The following is a 22,805-nucleotide window of genomic DNA, read 5'->3' on the forward strand; positions in this document are numbered from 1 at the left end:
TTTCATCTTCCCGAGGTCGATGCCATGTGTAGATCGTCGGTTCGGGTTGTCAGGTCAACTAATCCATGGTCGTTGGATCAAAGAGATCTGAGCCATATGTTTTCCTTTAAATAGGGACATTGGTTGAGCGAGTCTTCACCATTTGCTTGAAACTTGAGCCTTCACCTACAACCATAGAGACCTCGGCTACCAACAACCAATTCCCTAAGTCTTCTTTCTTTGAACAAGCTCTAGGTAAAGGACTCCCATATTCAACATGCTGGGCTCAGACTCTAGACATGAGTGTTATGCCCTTTCCGACTAGAGTGACCCTAGCAATTCTCCTTCCACCTCGACTAGTGGTGGGCAGCAGTGACTTCAAGAGCTCCTCTCGGGCGTTTAGTGTCCAAGTACTAAGGAAAAGAACCGCCCCAAGGGGAGCCAAGCACAACCAACAGGGCGTATACTCTCCCAGTGAAGCGAAGCTGAGAGCCGATGCCACGGGGAATGCCCCTAAGCTTCTTGAAGTGGTGGAGCCAGAGGAGGCTAAAGAGCCTACACTCGAGGAGCGGGCCGAGGCCGCACACTGAGGCATGACTTTGGTAGGTTACCCCCGCCTGATTTCAATAGTGAGCTCGAAAAAGAGCAAGTGAGTACTCTATTTGAGATGTATCATATCCTAGGGGATTATAGGATTAGAGTCCCTTGCATAGGTGACATGCTGTGGCAGCCTACTAAGGGGGAGGTGTGTGTGCATGAACACTACCTCCACTTTGGCATTCGTTTTCCCTTGCCTCCTCTTATCTCAGAAATCCTCAACATTTCCCTTAGCCATCTTTCTCCGAATGCCATTAGGACCATAGTGGCCATGTTGGTGATGGCTCACCTCCAAGATGTGTCTGTGGCCCTAAAAGTCTTATGGGGCTTGTTCACATTGAGGAACCATCCTGACGGGGAAGGTCTGTGGTACTTCCAAAGCCGACAGGGTAGGGTAGTGGACAACCCATCGTCTATCCACAACTGGAAGAAGAAGTTTTTCTTCATTAGCTATCCTCAAGGATAATCCTTCCAGTTCGACTGGGGAACGCCAGAGTCATTGGCCGAGATGATTAGGCTGTACAGAAGCAAGGAGGAGTTGGTTGTGATGAATCAGATTTGGTTGATAGGGACAATTCATGTCGAGCCCTTAGACCTTAGTGACGGAGGAGGCCTTGGTGTGGGCTGGCCTCAATCCTGCCCCCCTTGGTATGGGCACTCCTACTGTTGGATAGTTGTGTCATTTGTTTAATTTTCATTGCCTTTTTTCTAATATTGATTGTCTTCCTTGGTTGTAGAAATGGACGGCAGCTTGAAGGAGAGACTTCTATAGGCGGCTATGGCCAAGTCCATGAAGGGCCCAGCCGAGGGGCCTTCACGAAGGCCAAGCGAGAGGGAACCACCTTAGCCAAAGGGGAATGTCGAGGCCGAGAAGAGGAAGATGACCACTCCCAAGCGATCAGCTGAAGCCCCTCAAGACCTAAGGGTGAAGAAAATTTCGATGAGGGACCGCAGAGCTGAGGGCGCTGTAGGAGGATCTTGGTAGTTGGAGCCTTATTCCTTTAACTCACAAGATGACATCTCGCTAGCGGCACGTTGAGTGTTCCCCCTAAATTGGAGTATCATGGAGGACGACTCTCTAAGCAATGTAGGCGTTGGTTGTGTCTTGATCACCGACACAATTCTTGCTGGGGATTAGACAAGCTGGCCGAGGTAAGGATGAACCTTCACTTGCTTTATAATATTACCTTATTACTTAGATTTTTTTAACTGACATGGATTCCTTGTGTTTTCGCAGACATCATCTTGTGTTGTCGGCCTCTACGACAAAATGGAGGGGTGCCCGCCCCAAACCCGCCTCCTTGCCATTACTACTTCATATTGAGAGAGAAAATAGAGAAAAAAATGATATATTTTCAAAACTTAATAAATAGTTAATGATATATCTTATTGATAACCTTGGATAAGGCACTCATATTTTCTGCAAATGTATAATTAATCCCTAGAAAATTAAAACAGAAAATGTTAATTTTTTTATAAAATATAAAATGTCCTTTGCCCCAAGGCCCTCCAACTCGAAGTTCACCTGAGGTCCATGGATCATGGTATATGGGCTGGACTTGGGTTACATGGGCTAACTCAAGCCTCACCTAACTAGATCATCTTTGGACACACGTATTGAAAATTTACCGGCAGCATCTTCCGAGGAGGATACGGCCAGTCCGCCACGGCGAAACAGTGACGACCAGCGGCAGAGGAAGCGGGCAAGTCTTGAACTCATTCGACGGATTAGTTGCAGCATTTGTTTCTCTCGCGCTGCAGATCGGTGCCTGTCGGTCCTTTCTCGTTAAATCAAGAGAGAATAAGGAATCGAAACATTGACTGAAGCAAAATCGAATCTAAAGATTCTAAACAGAGGAGGAGCTGCACTAAATGTGCTCGACAAAACTCGTCCCTCAGTCTTGTCTCGAATCAAAGCTGCAATCCGTTTGATGCTCTGCAAGAGCAAGATGGGACAAAGTCCGATTTGAAGCTTCGATTTGTCTCCGTTTGCACTTCGACAAGAGAGAGAGATTCAGATGCTCATGTTCTATATTGCCTTCTTTTGCTAAAATGCGCATGCTAGAGTACGCAGCAGTGCTAAGATGCGCACGTGGACTGGTCAGTGAAAGTAGGAACAGTGGATAAGGGAGCAGACAAAGAATGTTATCATGCTGAGGTTCAAGAAGACTTGTCGTGACCGCTGAGTAATTTTTTAATTTAAATTCGTGTGCTAAAATGCGCCATCTTGTTGGCATTGGATGCTTTGAACTTTGAGGTGGGCATTGGATTTCGAGCAAGGCCACACAGTGGGGTGTGATGAATAATAGATGATGGATTGTTTAGTCTTGCTTTGAGGGCCACAGCACCGATCAGAGACAGACTTGAATGTCTCTTGCCGCTTTTTCTCCTACTTGGTGATTCCTCCTTTATCTGCTTCTCTCTCTGTCTCTGTATTTTGGCGTTTTTCTAGCCCTGATTTTGCTTTTTGACAGAGAGATTTTAGGCATTTGTATTTCATGGAACGATTATCTTTGACTGCACATGTGTCAGAGGCAGTATTTTTCTACTTTTTATATTTTTCTCTGCGCTGAGGATATCAGAGGAAAAAGAGGACCCATCTGGGATTTTCTTCATTTCTTTTCATTCTTTAATCACGGCTTTATTTGCAAGTTGGACTCGAGAGTAGAAACTCGAAACTCTTCTTCTTCTTCTTCTTCTTTGAGGTCATGAGGTGTAAATGGGGACGCATGTTATGGAAGATAAATAAAAAATAATTTTGTTGGTTTCTCACTGTGAGTTCGAAACTCCATTTTAACTGGACTCGATCTGCATTTTGGGTCTTTTTTTTTTCTATTTTTAATTTTTTATTGTTCTGAGTGTGAGCTGAAGTTAGAGACCGACACTCTTCTCTACTGGCTCCTTTACCAAAGAGATGGGTTGTGTGGCTTCGAGGATTGACAAGGAGGAAAGGGTGCAGATATGCAAGGAGAGAAAGAAGTTGATGAAAAAATTAGTGGGGTTGCGGGCACAATTCGCTGCTGCTCAGATCGCTTATCTGCAATCTCTGAAGAATACAGGGATAACACTGAGGCAATTCACCGAATCTGAGTTTCTGGAGCTTGATAATCCACCCTTTGGACTGGCATTGCCTCCATCACCTCCTCCCTTGCCCCCTTCGCCTCCACCTCCACCTTCGTATAGCCCCGACGAAAGGAATGCCAAAGATCACAGGAAAGAGGAATTCATTCAAGAAGAATGTATCGAAATAACTGAGGACAACAGCTGCACCACCCCGCCGCTGCCTGACGCTTTGAGCTCTTCTTGGGATTTCTGGGACCCTTTTGGCACTTCTTCTCCACCTCGGCATAACAAAAGTGAGCGAGCCCAGCAGATTGAGGAGGAAGTGTGGGCTGAGACTAATACAGAATTTGAAGATGAAGAAGACGTAGGAGGAGGAGGAGAAGGAGGAGGAGGGGGAGGAAGAGAAGGAGGAGGAGAAGGAGGAGGAGGAGGAGGAAGAGGAGGAGGAGGAGGAGGAGAGGAAGTTATCGCTGATGTTGTTCTGCAATCGTTTCCTCAGAAGCCTCTGACGGTAGAATTGCCAGACGATAATTCTTCCAGGATAAGCTGGTATACAAAGGACACTGGAGAGATGTCCATGGTGATATGGAGAAGTCAGAAGACCTTGGCGGGAATTGTTAGGGAGCTGGATGATTATTTCCTCAAAGCTTCCGCTGGGGGAAAGGAAATATCTGTTCTTCTGGATATCAACAGTGGTGACCCTCTTCACCAAAACTTTGGAGAAAATAATAGTAATAGTCATCTTTACTTCCTTTTAAAACTAGTTTTCTTTTCCTGATCCTCCAATTTTAATTAGAATCTCCCTTTTTCGGTTGGGCTTCATTCTTTCATCAGCTTTTCTATTAAAGACACGAAAAACTAAAAGCTTCACTACTTTAGCACCAGTGTCTTTTTCATAGCACCAGGAATAGCTTATTATTTTTCATATTTTCCCCTTCTGTTATGGAAATCCATGAATATAACGTTTTTCTTCCTTCCGTGGTCCTAGGAGTATGTAGGTCCTCTCTTCGTATTGAAGGTACATCTGGGTTATCCTCATTAATATTTTGCTATCATTTTGGCACAACATTGTTGGTTTCTCACCTTTAGGTTAGTATATCCTTTTGATCAGAATGGCTTCTCCATTTGAAATGGCCAAATGGGTGGTCAGTATGATGTTGTGGGGCCAACATTAGTCGATTCCAATCTGACTCACAAATTTGTTTTGGCACTATTAGATTTGTATGTAATTGGTGGATACAGAATGGTAATCTTAGAATTGGATTTGGGACTCTAGGTTATATTTAAACATCAACCTGGTCTATTCAGTTGCTTATGGCTCAATTTTGGTGGCTTCAGAATTTTCAGAGCTTTGTTGATTTTCTTGAACTTGGATGGATTTTGTTCCTTATCTTAGAAACCACCTTTTGCAGGAACCCCCTACAATCATTTCTTAAATTATATGAAGAACATAAGTTCAATTTATCAATAAGTGATCTTTTATATGTGGTCACTCAGGGCATAGAAAGTTCCCTTCCACATCCCACTTTTTCCCATGTTAAAAATATACATGATCATCATAGCCATTTACTTTGCACTATTCCTTATGCAAACTTTGCTAGCTTTTTATTTCCAATTTATCAAAAGAATTTAATAAATAGAATGGTGATGATCATCATATCTGATCACTATTCTTTTCATACGAGGTTTCTTTTGTTACTATTTAAACAATTTGAGATCCCAAATGGGTCATCTGGACATGCTGAACCACTTCTCACATATGCATGGAGGGTTGTTAGTACTCATCCTTGTAGTCCACATGATTGGTATTGAAGCTTTATTCTATTTCTTAGCTATGTGCATGATCTTTTTATCATTATAGTTGCTCTAGTATAAAGCTGTTAAGCATATTCTAATACTGTTTCATTAACAGGGAAGAGTTTCAAGTCTGCAAAAGTCTTTAGTGCATTGTCATGGAGTTGGTCTTCTAAATCACTTCAGTCCAGCAGGGATTCTATTGAAAACCATGGTTCCAGTGAACCTTGCATGCCTGGTGCCCTTTGCATCACACTGGAGAAACTATATACGGAAGAACAGAGGCTTTATGAGGAAATTAAGGTAAATTTTCTTTTAGTCTTGGAACAAGGTAATTTGGTGCAAGCAGTTAAATTGTGCTACTGGAATTCAGTATTTGTTTATCTTTAGCTTATTTTTATATTTTTCTAATTTCATGGAATTTTATTTATATTTAGTGTCAAATCAGTGGCAAGAATCTTATATTGTTGCCATTGATTTGACCACTGAGGAGACTATATTCTTATGTTCTTTATATAATGCTCCTGTGAATATGTAATTGTTTAGTTAGCTGCCTTATGGGTGGCATCTGTTCCAATTGTCGCAGAAGTCATATATTCCCAACGGTATTAATCATCTAAATCTTATAAGCTAGCTATAAGAGTAGCAACACTATTTAGTATGGAGTTTTTTCCAATCAATAAATAACATTTTCAGAAAATAAGTGTATCTAAGATAAGGATGCTTAGATAGATGAGTAGCAGGACTGGAAATTATAGAAAAGTGTAGTAGAAAAGACTTAAGAGTATCCTTGATTGGTTACCACTTGCAAGATGAGCAAAAGTTACAAGGTTTTAAAAGGCTAAAGGCGTAGTTGAGGCATAATGATCCAAAAAGGTGGGGGCGTAAGCCTCAAGGCGTAACCGTGTAAGTGGCAAAGCTTAAGAATAAAATTAATTAGAGTTTATAAATGACATATAATATGCCGGGTTAGAATGATAGAAGATATAAATATCCATATAATAAAAGTTTATAAGCAATAAGTTTCAGCATTAAATAAAATAATAATGAATCAACTAACAATTATAAATATTTTACATTTCATGTCTCAAAATGCAAAGTTCTCAAATAATTCAAATGACCAATTTACAAGAAAGGAAACACATAAAGAATCATCCGTATAATTGGATATTATATTTGTGGTTATTCAATAGTTTAGAAGAAAGAAAATAACTTAGTTAATTTGATCGATGCAAAACAAAATCAATAAAAGGAAAATAAATCCATTAGGAAAAGAAATGAGAAAAATAACAAACTTGGGATGTTAGATTTAGAATAATAAGAAAAACCACTTGATATATCCAAGAGAAACTAAGAACTTGATTGGCCCTTTTTGCATTGAACTCACCTAAAACACCAAGAGAAACTAAGGCTTAAGCCTCACATCAAAATTGTGAGGCCTAAGCCTTGAGGCAAAATCTGTGTGCCTCGCCTCAAGGATTAAGCCTTTTAAAACAAAAGTTAATTCAGATGATTTGATGATGAGCAGCAAGTAGAAGGCTCTAAAAGACCAAGGGAAAGATGAAAGGAAACATAGGCTGAAGTGGTAAGAAATGATTTAGAGACTTGCAATTTGACAGAAAACATGGGCCTTGATAATGAACAATAGAAGGGCAGGATTCATATATCCCACCCAAGATAGTTGGGATTAAGGCTGAATTGAGTGTATATTTATCAGTTTTACAAGGAGACTTTGAAACTGAAGATCTAACCAAGCCAGCACTCCCAACTTGGCATGACATTACTTCTGGCATCTTGATGATGCTCCAAGGTAAAGTCAGAAGAAAACTTGGAACACTTAAACAAGATATCTTAAGAAGGGATGCATCCCTTAAGCTGCCAATAATCCAATCTCTTATTTTAGTATGCTTTTTATTTATTTTTAAATACTTGAGTTTAATTTATTGCCATGTTCCCATTACATATTATTGGAGATTGGCATATCAGACATGACATCTAGTGCACACCACAAACCAAACATGAATAGTTGATATCCATGCCAGATGCCAACAAATACTGATATCTAAGGTCTGGTTTGGGCTTAATTATGAGCTTGAATGAGAAGCATGTCTAGTCCTAACTTACATCAACAACCACACCTAGAAGTCTATCCTTGGGTATGGCTTTGGTCCCAGATTTGCAAAGCTTATCTAGTGTGCGTACTAATGCATTTTCTAACTGACATAAAGTTCTTCTGGATGCTGGAAAATAGACTATCCAGATACCTGTTGATTGGGTGCCTGGATTATCTTGTTAACTTTGTGTTTGGCCATAGTAAGGTCTGATGGCTTCTTTCCATGTTCCTGTCCTTACATCTGTTTTTGATTAGTTATCTGGACTGCTGATGAATGATCTATCATTTTTTAATCTGTCTAACTGTTCATCTTATAAGTTACTATTGGAATTTTCAGTTCTATTCTTTAATTGATACATGTATTTACTTTCTAGGAATGCTTTGCTGCAGGAGGAAGAGATGTTCAAACTGGATTATGAGAAGAAAATCTTGTTACTGCAGAAACAAGAAGATGAGGATCAAGACTGGATGAAGATTGAGAAGATCCGCTCAAGTATTGAGAGTTTGCAGTCCAACATCTTGTGTTTGCAACAATCAATAAGTAGGATTTGCTCATCTATATTGCATATCAGAGACAAGGAGCTCCATTCTCAACTGGTTGACTTATCTGCTGGGTAAAAGCATTAGGCATCGCCTTTTTAATCTTAGACCTTTTTTTTTTCCTGAAAGAAAGGCCAAAAAAAAAAAAAAGAAAGAAAGAAAGACACAATATACCTTCTCAAACCTGAGAGTGACTTCTAGTGTTCTATTGTTCAGTTCTTGTTTCACCTTTTCCTGGCAACCCTGTGAGCCATTTGATTTAGCCAGCTACTGGACTTTGGAAGCCAAGGTATAGCCTCTCTGATATCATGTTGAAAGTTCTAGATGCCTGTAAGACAATTGTAACACAGCTAAAACAACTTATAAATATCCCTAATCTTATCTCTCTAATCGTCCTAGACTCCAAAGAGAACACCTATTAAAATTCAAGGTGATTTTTACAGCCGGGGGGGGGGGGGTGGAGACCCAACTATGAGATTGTAATGATCTGTCTACCGCTCTAGTTGTGCAGTCTACTAGCATGTCTCTAAAATCCTCCCATATAAAAATTCAATGTACTACATCCTAATCGAAGACATTTTTAAATGGAATCTATGCATATTTGACATTTGAAGAGCTTTGTTCAATTTATAATATTTGTCTGTTTTTCACTATATTTAGCATCTAATTTATATAAGTTTTAGGTGCCCTCTCCAGTGGAGTAAATTTAAAGGTTAGAAAAATAATACATAATCTAATATATAAAACTATAAGTTTGTTAACTGGTTAAGTGGATTGGGGAGAATCCTGATATCTGCTATTTCTCACACACATGTATGGGTACACCCATTATATGGTAACCTCCTTGATCTAAACCTATTGGGTTGGGTTTGGTTCAGCATTAATCAGGTATCAGGTCAGGTTCAGATTGAGGTAAACACACATGGCCACACCTAACCCAGCCCCTTGACATTAATAAGTCATAGTTTTTATTTCTTTTCCATATTGTTGTAGGTGTTATGATATTGTTGGTGATGAGTTATTCAGATTTCTCTCTTATTAGAAGAATACATGAAATTATGTTTCTTTCTTTAAATGAAGCCTGAAATTATGTTCACCATAAACCTTTAGGTGTGCACAACTAGTGATAGTTATTCACAATGAAATATTCACAAAACTTAAAAGTAACAGTGACATTGAAAAATGTGTACATATTAGCCATTAATAAGAACAGAGGTATTGTTCTTGAGTTAGATTAGGTTGGAATTGGTTATGGTACAATAGGGTTGGGTTTGTTTGTGTATTTATATTTCATTCAGTCAGGTTCTGGTCAGGTTGGAGTACCTTCAGGTCAGGGTTAAGGTTGAACAAAACCCATACTGAACCTGACCAGTTAATATCCCTTCCTGTGAATGCATAGCTAGTTTTCCCAATTAGTTGTGATTTGGTTCCATGTGGCATACATTGGCAGTCACTTAGCCATTTTTTTTAATTTTTTTGTGGAATTAGACTTTTTGGTGAGGTCTCAAGGATGACAAAATGGAGTAGAAGAGAAGTTGAGAATTGCATAATGCATATTAGGTAATTTGGAGATTTAATTTCACCAAGGGAAGGTCAAGTATTCATGAGTCAGTGAGTCCTTGTGGTCACTTTAGTCTCCTAGATTCATGCACAGTTGTTCTCTCTCTCTCTCTCTCTCTCTCTCTCTCTCTCGTGCACACACAATACATGGCCCAGTGGTTGCATAAGGTGGATAATAGTTTATCCAGCTCGATTGTCATGGGCCCTTTAAATAACAAAAGACAAAGCCTGGCATCTTATAATCCTCTCTATTTGTATAAAAGCCTCTGCTTATGTTTGTCTTCCCTTGTGATGATTTGAGGTCTCTGTGACAAACAGCCCCTGATCTAGCATTTTTTTTGAAGATCAGTAAAACAGAAAATATATTAGAAACGAGGGGAAGAGGATACAACAGAAGGTGATAAGAAATCACCCCAAAGAGAAAAACAACGAAGTAAAACAAAAACCAAAGCTCTCCATTAAGCCACCACGAATCCAACTAAGAAAACACCCAGAAAACAAAAGCAAAAACCCAACCCTTTCTGATAACATCCACAGAAAAACTTAGAAGAAAAATAAACCCCCAGCACTCCTTACAAAATACCATTACAAGCAAACCAGCCCTTCCCAAAGAACAACCCCTCCATGAACTAACTACTCTACAAATTGAGTTCTGTCATCCATGTTAGGCAACTTCATCCTTTTAACAGGCCTCTGTCTTCTTGCTCTTCTTGTTCAAACCAATCCCAAATGGTCCCCCTTTCAGCCTTGTAAAAACTCTTGAAACTTGAACAGTCTGGCAATTTTTCTGACTTCTGGATCTGCCTCACCCTCCAATCTTTTTTGAGGTATGGAACAAACCCCCACCTTGTTTTCCTTGGCATTTGACTCGTCGAGAAACAGATCATTCTTCTCTTCATTCTTCTGCTGCAAATTAGACTTCTCCACCTCCTTAAAGGTGTCCCTTGCGAAATCCTCCCCTCCAAGGAGAAACAAACACAAAAATTTTACTCACCTCTACCGATTTATTTACCGCCATGTCTAAGTCAATTGAACCTCCAACTTAATGAGTCTCATCAATGAGAACTTCATCCTTCTCTGGATCCACACCCTCAACAGGTTCCCCTTCTCCTTCCTTATCTTCTTGAAGGGGCTTCATTCCATACCTCCTTTTCCTTCTATAAACCTTTGAATGGTCTGCTTTGCTCCCATATTTTTCTCTACTTCCCTTCTTTATCTTCTCCAACTTTCAATCTCCTGATCCCCAACAAACTCCCCAGACCTCCCCACTTTCAACTCCCCACTTAAGGAATTTTCTGTTTTTTCTGCCCCATCCTCCAACTGACTCCCCTCTTCGAACTTTTCTATGTCCTTTACTAGGCCCTCCCTAACAACTCCTCCTCTCCCCCTTCTTTGTAAACCTCCTTACCCAAAGCATCTTCACATAACCCAGAAGACCCACCCTTTTCATCACCCAAATTTGACGACACCCTGCCATCACCCCTTTCCGTTCTTCTTCTAATAACACAAACAAGTTTCCTCCTTCCAATGTACAAACATCTGAGCTTTCCTCTTCTTCCAGTTGATCCACACCTTCAGTCTTCTCAAAACCAACATTTTCTGTAGGCTGGACAATTCTCTCAATACTGTTATCCTTCAAAAAGATTTCTCCTGAATTCGAATTTTGTTTCAGTAGTCGTATCGTGTGATAAACCAAAGATAATCACCCCTACCTTTCACCTCTAAACTCTTACCTGTGGGCCTGTGGGCCTGTGGGAACCCTTGGACCCTTTGTCCCCTTTCTCCCATCAATCCCAAGGTTGTAAATCCCAATCGAGGAAGATGATGATGGAACAAAAAGACCGTCCACCAAAGCCCCACCCTCCTTCTTAACATGTCTAGTACAAGTCACATGTGAGCCATTGTTTTTGGGCCTGTCAACAAAAAGCAGCTCACTACCAGGATTACTCCCTCCACAAGCTAACTTTAAAGAACAAGGCCCAATTTCCTTTACATCTCTCTCCTTCACATGACAACTTACAGATATAGAGTCTCATGAGGAGGCCCAGGTTCCTGGACTAACCCAGTTTGACTTCTCAACCTGGTTGAACAAAAACCGAACTTCTTGACTCTTCGGTTTCCCATTCAACAAAAGGACACTGTGCGCATGCAAAGGCTCATTAAAATCCTTTATCAGATTCTGGGTTTGAGGCTTAACAGGTGTTGGCCCCAGAGTAGCCAACTTCCTAACCAAAGCCCTTTGAGAACCATCCAACAGTCGAGAAGAGCTTCCTCTTTGGGCAACTGTTTCTTGCCTTTTTGCAAATTTAAATTTTCTTATTTATTTGTTGAGAGAGATTTCATTGCTTGTTCATATTCCTTCTTTCCATCCAATCCTCCGCTACCACATGGTACCCACTTTGCCCTCCCCACAGCATCACTTCTGCTTCCAACTCTATCCAAATCTTGATCCACATGGTCCCCACAACTGTTTCTTGCCTTTTCTTATTTATTTGTTGAGAGAAATTTCATTGCCTGTTCATATTTCTTCTTTCCATCCAATCCTCCGCTACCACATGGTACCCACTTTGCCCTCCCCACAGCATCACTTCTGCTTCCAACTCTATCAAAATCTTGATCCAAACTCCATAAAACAGATCCAAGGCATGAGGAGTCACTTCTGGTTTTTCTCCAAATAATTTGACCCTTACAGCATGAAGATTAACTAAGTTTGCTTATCAAAAAGAAAAAGGACTGACTAAGTTTGAAGCTTCCAGGAAACCTCCACAAGCCATGCCTATTTTCTCAAAAATGGATTCTGTCCATAAGTCAAAAGGCAACCCTAGAAGTTTCAGCAAAATACTCCCATCCTCTCTAAACCATACATTGCACAAAGGGTACCATCTCTTCATTACAATTCTTCCACTGATTTCAAACTTTCAATAGTTGAGGAACTCAGTTGCATGGTTGCACCTCACACACGTCCAGAATAGCTCTGTTAGACTCAAAAGGCATAAGAATCGCTGTCTCCTTCAAATCCATCTTCCTGGAAACTTCTTCCAAGATTGTGTGCCAATCCTTTACCTCCTTCATTGACACCATCCATCTATTCTCTCAAATCTTCTTGTTTCCTTATAAAACCACCTTTGAAGTCATCATGAAGCAGAACAATGGTACCTTTAAAGCTTTCTTGCCAGGTTCCTCCATTTCTGTTTTCTTCTGTCTTTCTTCTACATTCTCCAGGCTTATTCTGTGAGATTCTCGCACCTCTTCTGCCTCAAGTTCCTTTGCATTTCTCATTTGATTCTCTCGTAACAAATCTGCAACTGTGTTTGACCTTCTGGGAAGCAAATAATCTGTTTGCGAACCACAGCTGAAATGCCCTGTGAGTGCTAAAAACCACCCTTTTAAATTCTTTTGTTCTGCTATGTAACTTCCTTCTACCTGCAGGTTAATATTCCATCCTTGTGTTTTCACCGAGTACATAGCCATACCAAGATAGACATTCATTTTCTTAGGCCCTGTTTGGCATTAATTCTCCTGTTTCTCATCCTTGGAATCCATCCAGAAAAGAATGGATTCTGGATTCTGAGAATCTGTGCACGCGTTTTGTACAGAGTACTGATTCTTAAACAGAAAATTTTGGTAGACCTTGCTTTTTTCAGATCAATTCTTAAACAGAAAAATTCAAACTATCTCAAATAATTCCTTTTTTTTCTCCCTTCAGATTACTAGAAATAGGAGCTGTATAGATTTATCACACAAACATCTAAATTTTATCTCAAAAGTTAAACACAAAGGTTACAATGAAACGGGGGGATGTGTTATAAAAAATCACCCGTTTATCCATCGATGTATCGCAAAAAACCAGACAAAAACATCCCAAAGTAAAAGAGATATGTGTATATGTGATCTACAGTTTTCCAGCTGTGTATAAATTCAGAAAAGAAAAAAAAGATCAAAACCATATTTGTTGGAAGGAGGAAAGAAATATTTGTCGGTGTATAGCTACACTCACCTACACCATCTGGGGAAGAAAGGATGATATGTCATTCTCCAAGCACCGGCTGTGGTAGATATATTCGTTGGAAAATAACAAAAAAATAAAGTAAATATGAGAAGAACAGACCATTGAGATGAATTTTCAAATATGAAAATGAAAAAAGTGAAAAAAATGAAAAAAAAAAGTCTTACCAGTGAAGAAGATAGCTTTTGGAGGAGATGGGGTAAGAAGAAGAATAAAGAAAAATGATGGAGATAGGGTTTTCCATTGACTAGCTTATTTGTATTTGAATTCTCAGAAATGCCCCCAGTCTCACATGTGCATGTGGCACGCATGTTCATAAATGTAAAAAGATGTAGTGAGAATCCGCTTCTTACAAGCAAAATTTTCTCACTTCTGAAAATTGCGGATTTTGGGATGATTTTCATTCTTGATTCAAAAAAGAATTGTAGTTATTGGCCATCCCAAACATGATTCTCATCCTTTGAAAGGTGAGAATCAAGAGATTCACTCCAATTGAATTATGCCAAACGGGGCCTTATCTTCTTTAACCTTCAATGATGTGAAACCCCTGACTCTGATTTCTTCCAGCAGAAACGTCTTTGCCTCTACCTTCAACTCCTTTCTCCACTTCAAAACTGTTTCGAAGGCCCATGATCTAGTATTACTCTTTTTAAATTCCTTTTGGGATCAATTGATCACATGAAGGAGCAGTGTATGGTGTGAAATGTAGTGATACTCCAATCTTGGGTTGTGAGTAGGCACAATAGCAGCCTTCACCTCCCTCCCTTCTCTCACCCATTGATTGGTTTGGTTCTTTTCTTTCCAGGCTTATGCGCATGTGGAGAACAATGTATGAGTGTCATCAGGTTCAGAACCATATTGCCCAGCAAGTTAACCACGTCATAGACCATCCAAGCATGGAGACCACCACTGAATACCATCGCCAAGCCACTATCCAGCTTGAAGCAGAGGTTAATGTGTGGTACAACAGCTTCTGCAACCTTCTAAAGTCCCAGCGAGATTATGTAAGAGCACTTAACATGTGGATCCAACTCACTGACAGTCTTTTGGATGATTTGGATGACCAACAACAGTATGACTGCTCATCAGGTGTTTATGCTCTCTGTGAAGAATGGCAGCTTGCCCTTGACAGGTTACCTGAGAAGGTACAAACAATTGCTATATGATAATTATGTTCTATTGCTGACAACTTAATACGGGTGAAATCTAGTCAAAGTATCTAGAATAAATATGTTTATAATCTACACTAAAAGATTGTGGGGACATTTTGATGGTTCCTTAACAGGAAGAACCCCTATGCCAAAAAATGGTGTCCGGTGATTGTGACCATCTAACCTATTTAGACTGTCTGGGTGGATGTTGATTAATGGCCTAGTCGCCCAGATAATATTCATTGGTGGAAATGGTTACAATCACTGAATAGTGTGTTGTGTGTTGTTTTGCCCATTGAAATGATTGGGATCATGAACAAGAAGTTTCCAGAATTGTCCACATTTTCAAGAAATTTGATTCATTGTATGTAATACTGGATGTTCTGGAGCAACAATTAGAATTCATGGTTTACAAGTAAAACATGTCATACTGCTTATCTTATCACTTGGTGTTAATTGTAGATGCTATTGACTGCTAACAGGTAGCCTCTGACGCCATTAAGAGCCTTCTGTCAATCATCCACTCCATAGTCTTGCAGCAGAATGAAGAAAGCAACTTGCAAAAAAAGTATGATAGGCTTGAGAGAAGATTGCAGAAGGAATTGAACACACTGGATGACATGGAAAAGAAGCTTGAGGGGATCTCCACTGGTGATGCAGTTTCTAGCTTGGCAACTAAGCATCCTTTATCAGTCAAGCGTGCCAAAACTGAGTCCCTCAGGAGGCGGGTAGAGGATGAGAAGGTCAAGTATTTGATCTCAGCCCAGGCCAGCCGAGCCATGACTCTAAACAACCTACAAACGAGCCTTCCTAATGTTTTCCAGGCATTAACTGGATTCTCAAGTGTGTGTGCTCAAGCATTTGAGGCTGTCCATAGCAGCACCCAATCAACAGTTTGTTGTGATGGTGAATTGTGATGATAGCCGAGGATTGTAGAGCCTCTTAGCTTTCAGATCCAGAAACCAGAGATCTCAAGTTGGTTATACATTGTAGGCTCTTATATAGTCACCGTTTTGAAAGTTCAATGGAATTTATGCTTTATGGTTATAGCCAAGAACTAAAGGTTGGAGGTTATAGGCAATAGCTAAAGGTTGGAGGTTGATTTGGGAACATGCTATAACCGATTGAGATACTGGTCAGCTGGAACACCTATAATAACAGCAGAAATACCCATCAAGACAAAGAAAAGGGGGAAATATAGTAGAAAGAACAACAGGTGCACTTGTCCTGAATTTGGGGAAATCCAGTATGAAGCCAGATAAAGTGAAGCTTGTTAGAGGTGAACCTAGAGCCATCCTAATCTGAAGTTCTAGATGAGAAAGGGTCCTCAGATGACAAAAATGATAGAATATTGTGAAAGGCTGCTGGGTTGACATTGTATCAATTCTTTAATCATTACTTAATCTATATCCACACATTTTGCCTTAGTGGCATACGTACATGCATGTTATATGTAGCATTACAGTCTCCAACCTTAGGGTTTCAGCCCTGTGATTGGTGCGGTTTTCTGATCTTGAAGTAATGTTTTACCAAGAGTCTCTGTCAATGTTTTAAAAACCGAACCAAACAAACACCCTCCCAGAAAAGCTGGCCGGTGGCGGGTTTGGCAGTCCAATTTAGTGGTTAGCCTAATGAACCATTCAAACCATCACGAACCCAGGAATCGGTCAGTTGCCTAGGAGATTGGTTCATCAGTTTGACTGCCTGGATCAAAGGGGTGCAAGTCAGGTTAATTTGAAGAATTTACACTTCATCTAGCCTGGGCCCTCGAGTTGGGCCACTACAAATTTTCATAAAATTGCAATCTTAGCCTGGACCAATGTTGGGGTGAAAACACTGGTTTGTGCCAAGCAAGTCTCCTAAAGGCCATTTCTAACTGGTCCATCTTATATCTAAATATAAACAATCGAAAAGACCAAAACATACTTTTGAGAATTTGTGCTGAAAAAGGAAAAGTTACCAATAATGTGTGATTTTAATTCCCTATGCCAATTAAGGCTAGTGCAGGAAACACTTTACATTATAAGGTTATCCGAAACCTAAATTGATAAACTATTAGTTAAATTAAATAAAGATAAAATATGAATAAGACAAAGAAGAAAATACACATTTATTTTGTTAAAACTACAGAAAAAATAATCTTTTTATATTACATCACATGAACTACTATTTAAATCATCATGGTTAAGCTTTTCTTAGACAGTTTTTTCCAACTTTTCCCATAGTTTTGGTGTAGGGCCTTCAACAAGATAAAGTCAAATCATTCTAACACACTAACTATTTTCCCAATCATCACCCTCCATCTTGTCCAGTTTACCATATTTTCCCTTCAATTTTCTTTCTAAACATTTTTTAACTAGGTTGTATATCTAATGAATGGCCACAACTGTCTAGAACACCATGTGCCATGGCTTTGTATTCACCTCTGCACTTGACCTTGTCACAATTGTATGTTTCTTATTCTTCCATGAAACTACCTCTAATAAGAGTGTAAACTCTTTATGTAGATCTTCTGTCATCTAGACACCCTGCCTAATTAGCATCTGTGTAAGCCTCTAACTTCAATCGTCCATGGTCAGTAAACAATATGCATTTACCTGGGTGTCCCTTCAAATAGGAATGTATCTCGTCAATAGCCTCCCAATGCTGAACTCGTGGGGCATGCATGTGTTCACTCACCACACTCATTGCACAAGAGATGTTTGGTTGTGTCATACATAAGAATAGCAATTGTCCCACTAACCTTTGATGCCTTCCAACATCTTTCATTAGTTCACCTTTTGAAGCATTTATCCTATGGTTCTAATCAATTGGTGTATCAATTACCCTTACCCCAAGTTTTCTTGTCTCTTGCAGTAGATCTAAAACATACTTCCTCTATGACATGAAGATCCCATGCTTGAATCTTACCACCTTAATTCACAGAAAGTACTTCAGTTTCCCAAGATCCTTAATCTCAAACTCTTTGTGTAAATTTCCTATGACTACAATGTCATCCACATACACTATCAAAACTGACACCAGTGACCCCCTTCTCTTTATAAAAAGTGTATGATCATATTGAATTTGAGTATAACCAAATACAACCAATGCGCTCCTAAACCAGTAAAACCAAACTCTAGGTGATTGCTTCAAACCATATAGAGACTTCTTCAACCTACATACCTTTTTTTTTTCCACATCATTGTAGAAGCCAACTAGAAGATCCATAATACACCCTCCTCTTGCAAGTCCCAATTGAAAAAAGCATTCTTCGCATCAAGTTGGAAGAGTAGCCAAGAGTATGTAGTTGCTAGTGATAGAAGAATCTGGGTTGAACTCATCTTTTCCACTAGTGCAAAAGTTTCTAAGTAATTTATGCAATAAGTTTGAGTGTACCCTTTTGCAACTAGCCTTTTCTTGTACCTTTCTATACTCCCATTATCTCTGTACTTCATTATATAAACCCATATGCATCCAATTGCCTCATTGCCATCAAGTAAATCCACAATCTCCCATGCTTGATTTTTTATTAATACTTTCATTTCCGCTTGTATTATTGTCTTCCACTTAGGTTTGAAGAGAGCCTTACTAACACTCTTGGGTATAGAGTCAAGGGATGAAAGGAAGGCTCAGTAGGAAGGAGATAATCCACTATAGAAAGATTAATATGAGATGCAATGAGCAGTACACTTCTTCCATTCTCTGAGTGCAATAGGGGGATCAAGGTCATCTACAATGGTGTTAGGAGCAGGGGTAGTAGTATCAATAGGAACTAAACCATTAGAGGAAACAAGACGCATACCTAGATCTATGTCAGTTGAACCTAGAATCTTCGATGAGCCGATAGGGAGTGACGTGGGTTCCTCTTTCATGGAATCAACCTCCCTATGTTACCATAGGTGCTGTCGTGTAAAACACTAAGAGGCTAGACATAATGGAGATGGCAAGATGGGTGAGATAGGTAGGCCAGACACTAGAGTGGACAAAGGGGCTGGAATAGGAAGTGGTATAGATTGCTCACTTCCTTCTCCAAAACACTACCCTTGAGAAGAATCCCCCGAGAAAAAAGGTGGCATCCATAGTAACATACTGACTCTCGGAGATTGAATTATAACAACGATACCCCTTTTGATTTCCTGCATACCAAGGAAGACACACTTCTTTGCCTTAGGATCTAGTTTTGAGCACTGAGGATCAAGAACACAGACAAAACATACACATCTAAACACCCTTAGAGGAATATGGAACGTCTTCCCCTAAAAAAGAAGAATGTTGAATGGAGTACTATATCCATTAACACAAGAAGGCACCCGATTAATCAAGAAAGCTGTTATAAGAACTACAACACCCAAAAAATGAACTAGAATAGTAGATCTCAACATCATGCTTCTTGCTACTTCCACAATATGTATGTTCTTCCTTTTTGCTACACCATTCTATTGTAGAGTGTATGTATAACTACTCTGATGGACTACTCCATGTTCTAATAGGTATGGTGCTAGTTTTTTTTTTCAAAGTATTCATTGGCATTGTTTGATCTAAACACTTTCAGTCGTACCCCAAACTGCGTTAGCACCATCTGATGAAATTGTTCAACCAAAGATGGTATCTCATCAAATATATCCAAGAGTATTGAGATTAATCATCCATAAATAGAAGAAAATACCGATAGCCACCCATAGAGGAAACATGGTATGGCCCCCATACTTCAGTATGAATAATATAAAAAACAGAAGAACATCTTTTATTACTTGCTTTAAAGGAATGCCTACAATGCTTTCAAAGTTGACAACTCTGGTAGACAAACAATTTTGGAAACAAAAAACACAAAGAAGAAAAAGACAAATGTCCTAACCGATTATGCCAAAGCATAATCTGACCCACTGACTTTGACTCAATGCTCCTACTATTATGATGATTCCGATGATTAGGAAGTGCATCAAGAAGATAGATTCCACTCACATCATGGCCACTCCCAATTGTCATCTTTGATTCTACATTTTGCAAAAAACATACCAAGAGAAAAAATTACTAAACAATTCAATTTTTTGTCAAGCTATTAACAAGTAAAAGATTAGTGCTTAGTCTAGGAACATGAACGATAGAAGATAGAGTAATAATATTGGTTATCCTTATAGATCATTTCCCAGCAATAAGAACATGTGATCCATCAGCTATGGAATCTCTATCTCTACTAGAGCAAAGGTGGTATGAGGTGAAAATGGTGGAAATGTTGGTCATATGTTCTAAGGCTCTTAAGCCTATAATCTAGGGAGGTCCCCCCTTACCTGTAGTGGATACATAATTTGTAGTGGCATGTGAACTACTTGTGTGTACAAACGAGGTAGAATGACTACTTCCTGATCCACCTGCACGTTGTTGTCCACTTAATAATGAGTTGGAACTAGTTGTATCTTCTGATTTAGGAATTGCCCATATCTCTCCAATTTGGCCCTCACTACAATTACTGCACCGGTCACTACCATATTCACATTTCCCTTCTTATTTCTAAGCCGGCTCAGTACAAGGTGTGGGTAAAGATTCCAGTAGGTATCTCTGGCATGTTTGGGTTTCTTACAGTAGTCACAGATCAGATCCCTTTTGTCCTCCTTCCTCAGTTCATTTTTACCCTTGTCCCCATTCGGCTTAGGCTTCACTATGCTAACAATAGTTGATTGCTCAAGACCTAGGTTCCTCATCATCACTCTCCTACACTCCTCTCCAGACATAAAGGCATATGCCTGAGAGAGAGAGAGAGTTACACTATCTCAAGAAAGAATATGTTGTCGTGCAATATCATACTAAGGGTTAAGTCCAACTAAAAACTCAAAAACCCTATTCTTTCCTATCAGCTTCTAATAAGTTGTTGCATCTTTGTTTCTTTCCCAAACCATAATCTCCAAATGTTCTATCTTCTGCCATAATGTTTTGAGGGCTAAAAAATAAATAGCAACAAACTTATCTCCTTGCCTAGTAGCAATCACATGGTTTTTTTAACTGATAGGCTCTAGCAACATTCTTATTCTGTGAATAGGTTTCTGCTACTTCATCCCAAATCTCCTTTGCTATGTTAGCCCATAAAAAGTTCATACTTATATGGGGCAACATGGAATTATACAACTAAGTCATCACCATGTAGTTCTCTTGTACCCATCGAGAATCGTTAGTTTCAGGTTTCTTTTCCTCACCGGTGACATATCCCAATTTCCCACAAGCACTAATGGCCATCTTTGTAGATTGTGATCATTCTAAGTAGTTTGTACCATCTAACTTGACACTTGAAGTGTTAGACCGTGTATGCCCTTAGCTCCAATCAGATTAATGTATTGATACATTTATTGTAAATGAGTAAAAGTACATAATTGTTTCATGTTATAATTGGTTTATTTCTTGCAATTACCCTTAAACTGGATACTTATGAGACTTGTATTAGTTTAGAATGTTCTCAGCCACTGGATAGACTTGGAAAAGTTTATCCTGCCAAGGCTGATACTGATGTGCTGCCAAGAAGGTTGGGGCAGTCTATCTCAGCTACTAGGGTTGGACCCGAAGCACATGTAGTGTGTGTTTGTTTTAAACACTGAACCTGGACCAATTTCCAGTTATACCCTGGGCCTTGGAGACTGATAGGCAAAACTGGAAAGTTACACATAACCCCTAGACTCGATTATGTACTGCACTGGGTGTCAGATGTTAAACAGTTTTGTATGCCCTTAGCTTCAATCAAAATTGGTGCACTTTATGAGTTTATTATAAATGAATAAAAGTGCATATTTGATTCATGTTCCATTGGTATGTTTCTGTGTAATACCCATAAACTGGACACTTATTGAAACTTGTGTTAGTTTAGAATGTTCACAGCCAGTGGGTCGGTCTAGGGAGACCTATCCTGACAAGGCTGACACTGTGGTGCCACCAAGTCGGTTGGGGTGGCTTGTCTCAGCTACCGGGGTGAAACCCTAGGCACATACAGTGTGGGTTTGATTGAATCTTTGAACTGGACCAGATTTCCAGTATTGCCCTGGACCTTGGAGATTGATGGGAAAAGCTGGAAAGTTACACCCGACCCCTAGACTCGATTATGATACTACACTAGGTGTCGGATCAGGTTGTCTTTGATGTACTAGTCAGTGAGATCCTTAGCGGGGGTCAAAACCTGGGTATGTTGGGACAATCCGAGAATTCATCTGAGTGGGTGATCATAGTGACAGGATCAGCCCCTTTGTCGGACAAAGGTAATGATCGGGGATGCGCTCTCATTGTTGGAAACCAAGATTGCCGGCAGCCGATTTCAACCGTTGAGATTTGTTTTGTAAAGTATATTTTATATGAGATATAAAAGTATATATATTATGGTTTCTAAAATGTTTGCAAAAGGTTTTAATTCCCGGGATCCATATAAGTGGAGAGTGCAACACTGTTCCTTGCAGCCGAGGGAGAGGTCCTCTCTTGTCGGGCATTGTATGATCATTATGGGCTGAGAGGTTAAGTGTAAGACCATTGAGGATAATACCTGATGGGCTAATCTTGTATCTACCCACAGTCCCTGGGTGTTACAAGGTGGCTTGCCCCAAGGACCACTTAGGGTAAGTGTTGGGCCCATAGAGCCCATTTGATGGGTTTCAGGGGGTGCACTGTCTTTAACAGTGTATTCGACCAGGCCTTGTAACAAAGGCTGGGCCGAACCCATGTGGCTGATATGTAGATCAATGCTTGGGTCCCACGCCATACAAGGAAGCCCAACTGGTCAGCAGATAGGAAGGTTAAGTGAGCACATAAGCTTGATGGGCCTAAAGCCCATTTCGAACTGGGCTATTTATTTAGTTAATTAAAGGGACGAATTCTGAGATGGATTAACAGATAGGATAGGGTCTTAATCCTATCCACTCAGAGAGTCCAAATCTGAATGTGATTCAGATCTAGAAACCTCCTAATGGGATTAGGATAAAGCTAATCTAATCTGCAGATAAGATAAAGGGTTTATCCTTATCACTAGAAGAGAAGGCTGATCCAAATATGA

At 39.8% G+C, this 22,805-nt stretch overlaps 1 protein-coding gene across 2 annotated transcripts; it reads left to right on the plus strand.

Annotated features, from left to right (window-relative positions):
* The first annotated feature begins 2,829 nt into the window (after positions 1–2,829).
* On the plus strand, positions 2,830–16,248 carry LOC148865893 (protein ALTERED PHOSPHATE STARVATION RESPONSE 1-like). Of its 2 annotated transcripts, XM_088974625.1 has the most exons (6): positions 2,830–4,370; positions 5,552–5,736; positions 7,937–8,160; positions 14,458–14,656; positions 14,742–14,797; positions 15,286–16,248. In XM_088974625.1, the coding sequence occupies exons 1-6, from the start codon at positions 3,491–3,493 to the stop codon at positions 15,287–15,289; spliced, it is 1,548 nt and encodes a 515-aa protein (XP_088830751.1). In that variant the 5' UTR covers positions 2,830–3,490; the 3' UTR covers positions 15,290–16,248. The 2 variants fall into 2 exon arrangements, with proteins under 2 accessions (XP_088830751.1, XP_088830750.1); XM_088974624.1 differs by having other exon boundaries at positions 14,458–14,797.
* Positions 16,249–22,805: the final 6,557 nt, after the last annotated feature.

Source organism: Nelumbo lutea, chromosome 3, assembly GCF_056320005.1.
Source record: "Nelumbo lutea isolate HS-2025 chromosome 3, American lotus-T2T, whole genome shotgun sequence".
NCBI classification, from domain to species: Eukaryota; Viridiplantae; Streptophyta; class Magnoliopsida; order Proteales; family Nelumbonaceae; genus Nelumbo; species Nelumbo lutea.

Coding starts and splice junctions, on each gene's coding strand:
- LOC148865893 (XM_088974624.1), top strand. CDS start 3,491: ATGGGTTGTGTGGCTTCGAGGATTGACAAGGAGGAAAGGGTGCAGATA. Junction 5,737..7,936: donor GGCTTTATGAGGAAATTAAG/GTAAATTTTCTT, acceptor GCTTTGCTGCAG/GAGGAAGAGATGTTCAAACT. Junction 8,161..14,457: donor CTGGTTGACTTATCTGCTGG/GTAAAAGCATTA, acceptor TTTTCTTTCCAG/GCTTATGCGCATGTGGAGAA.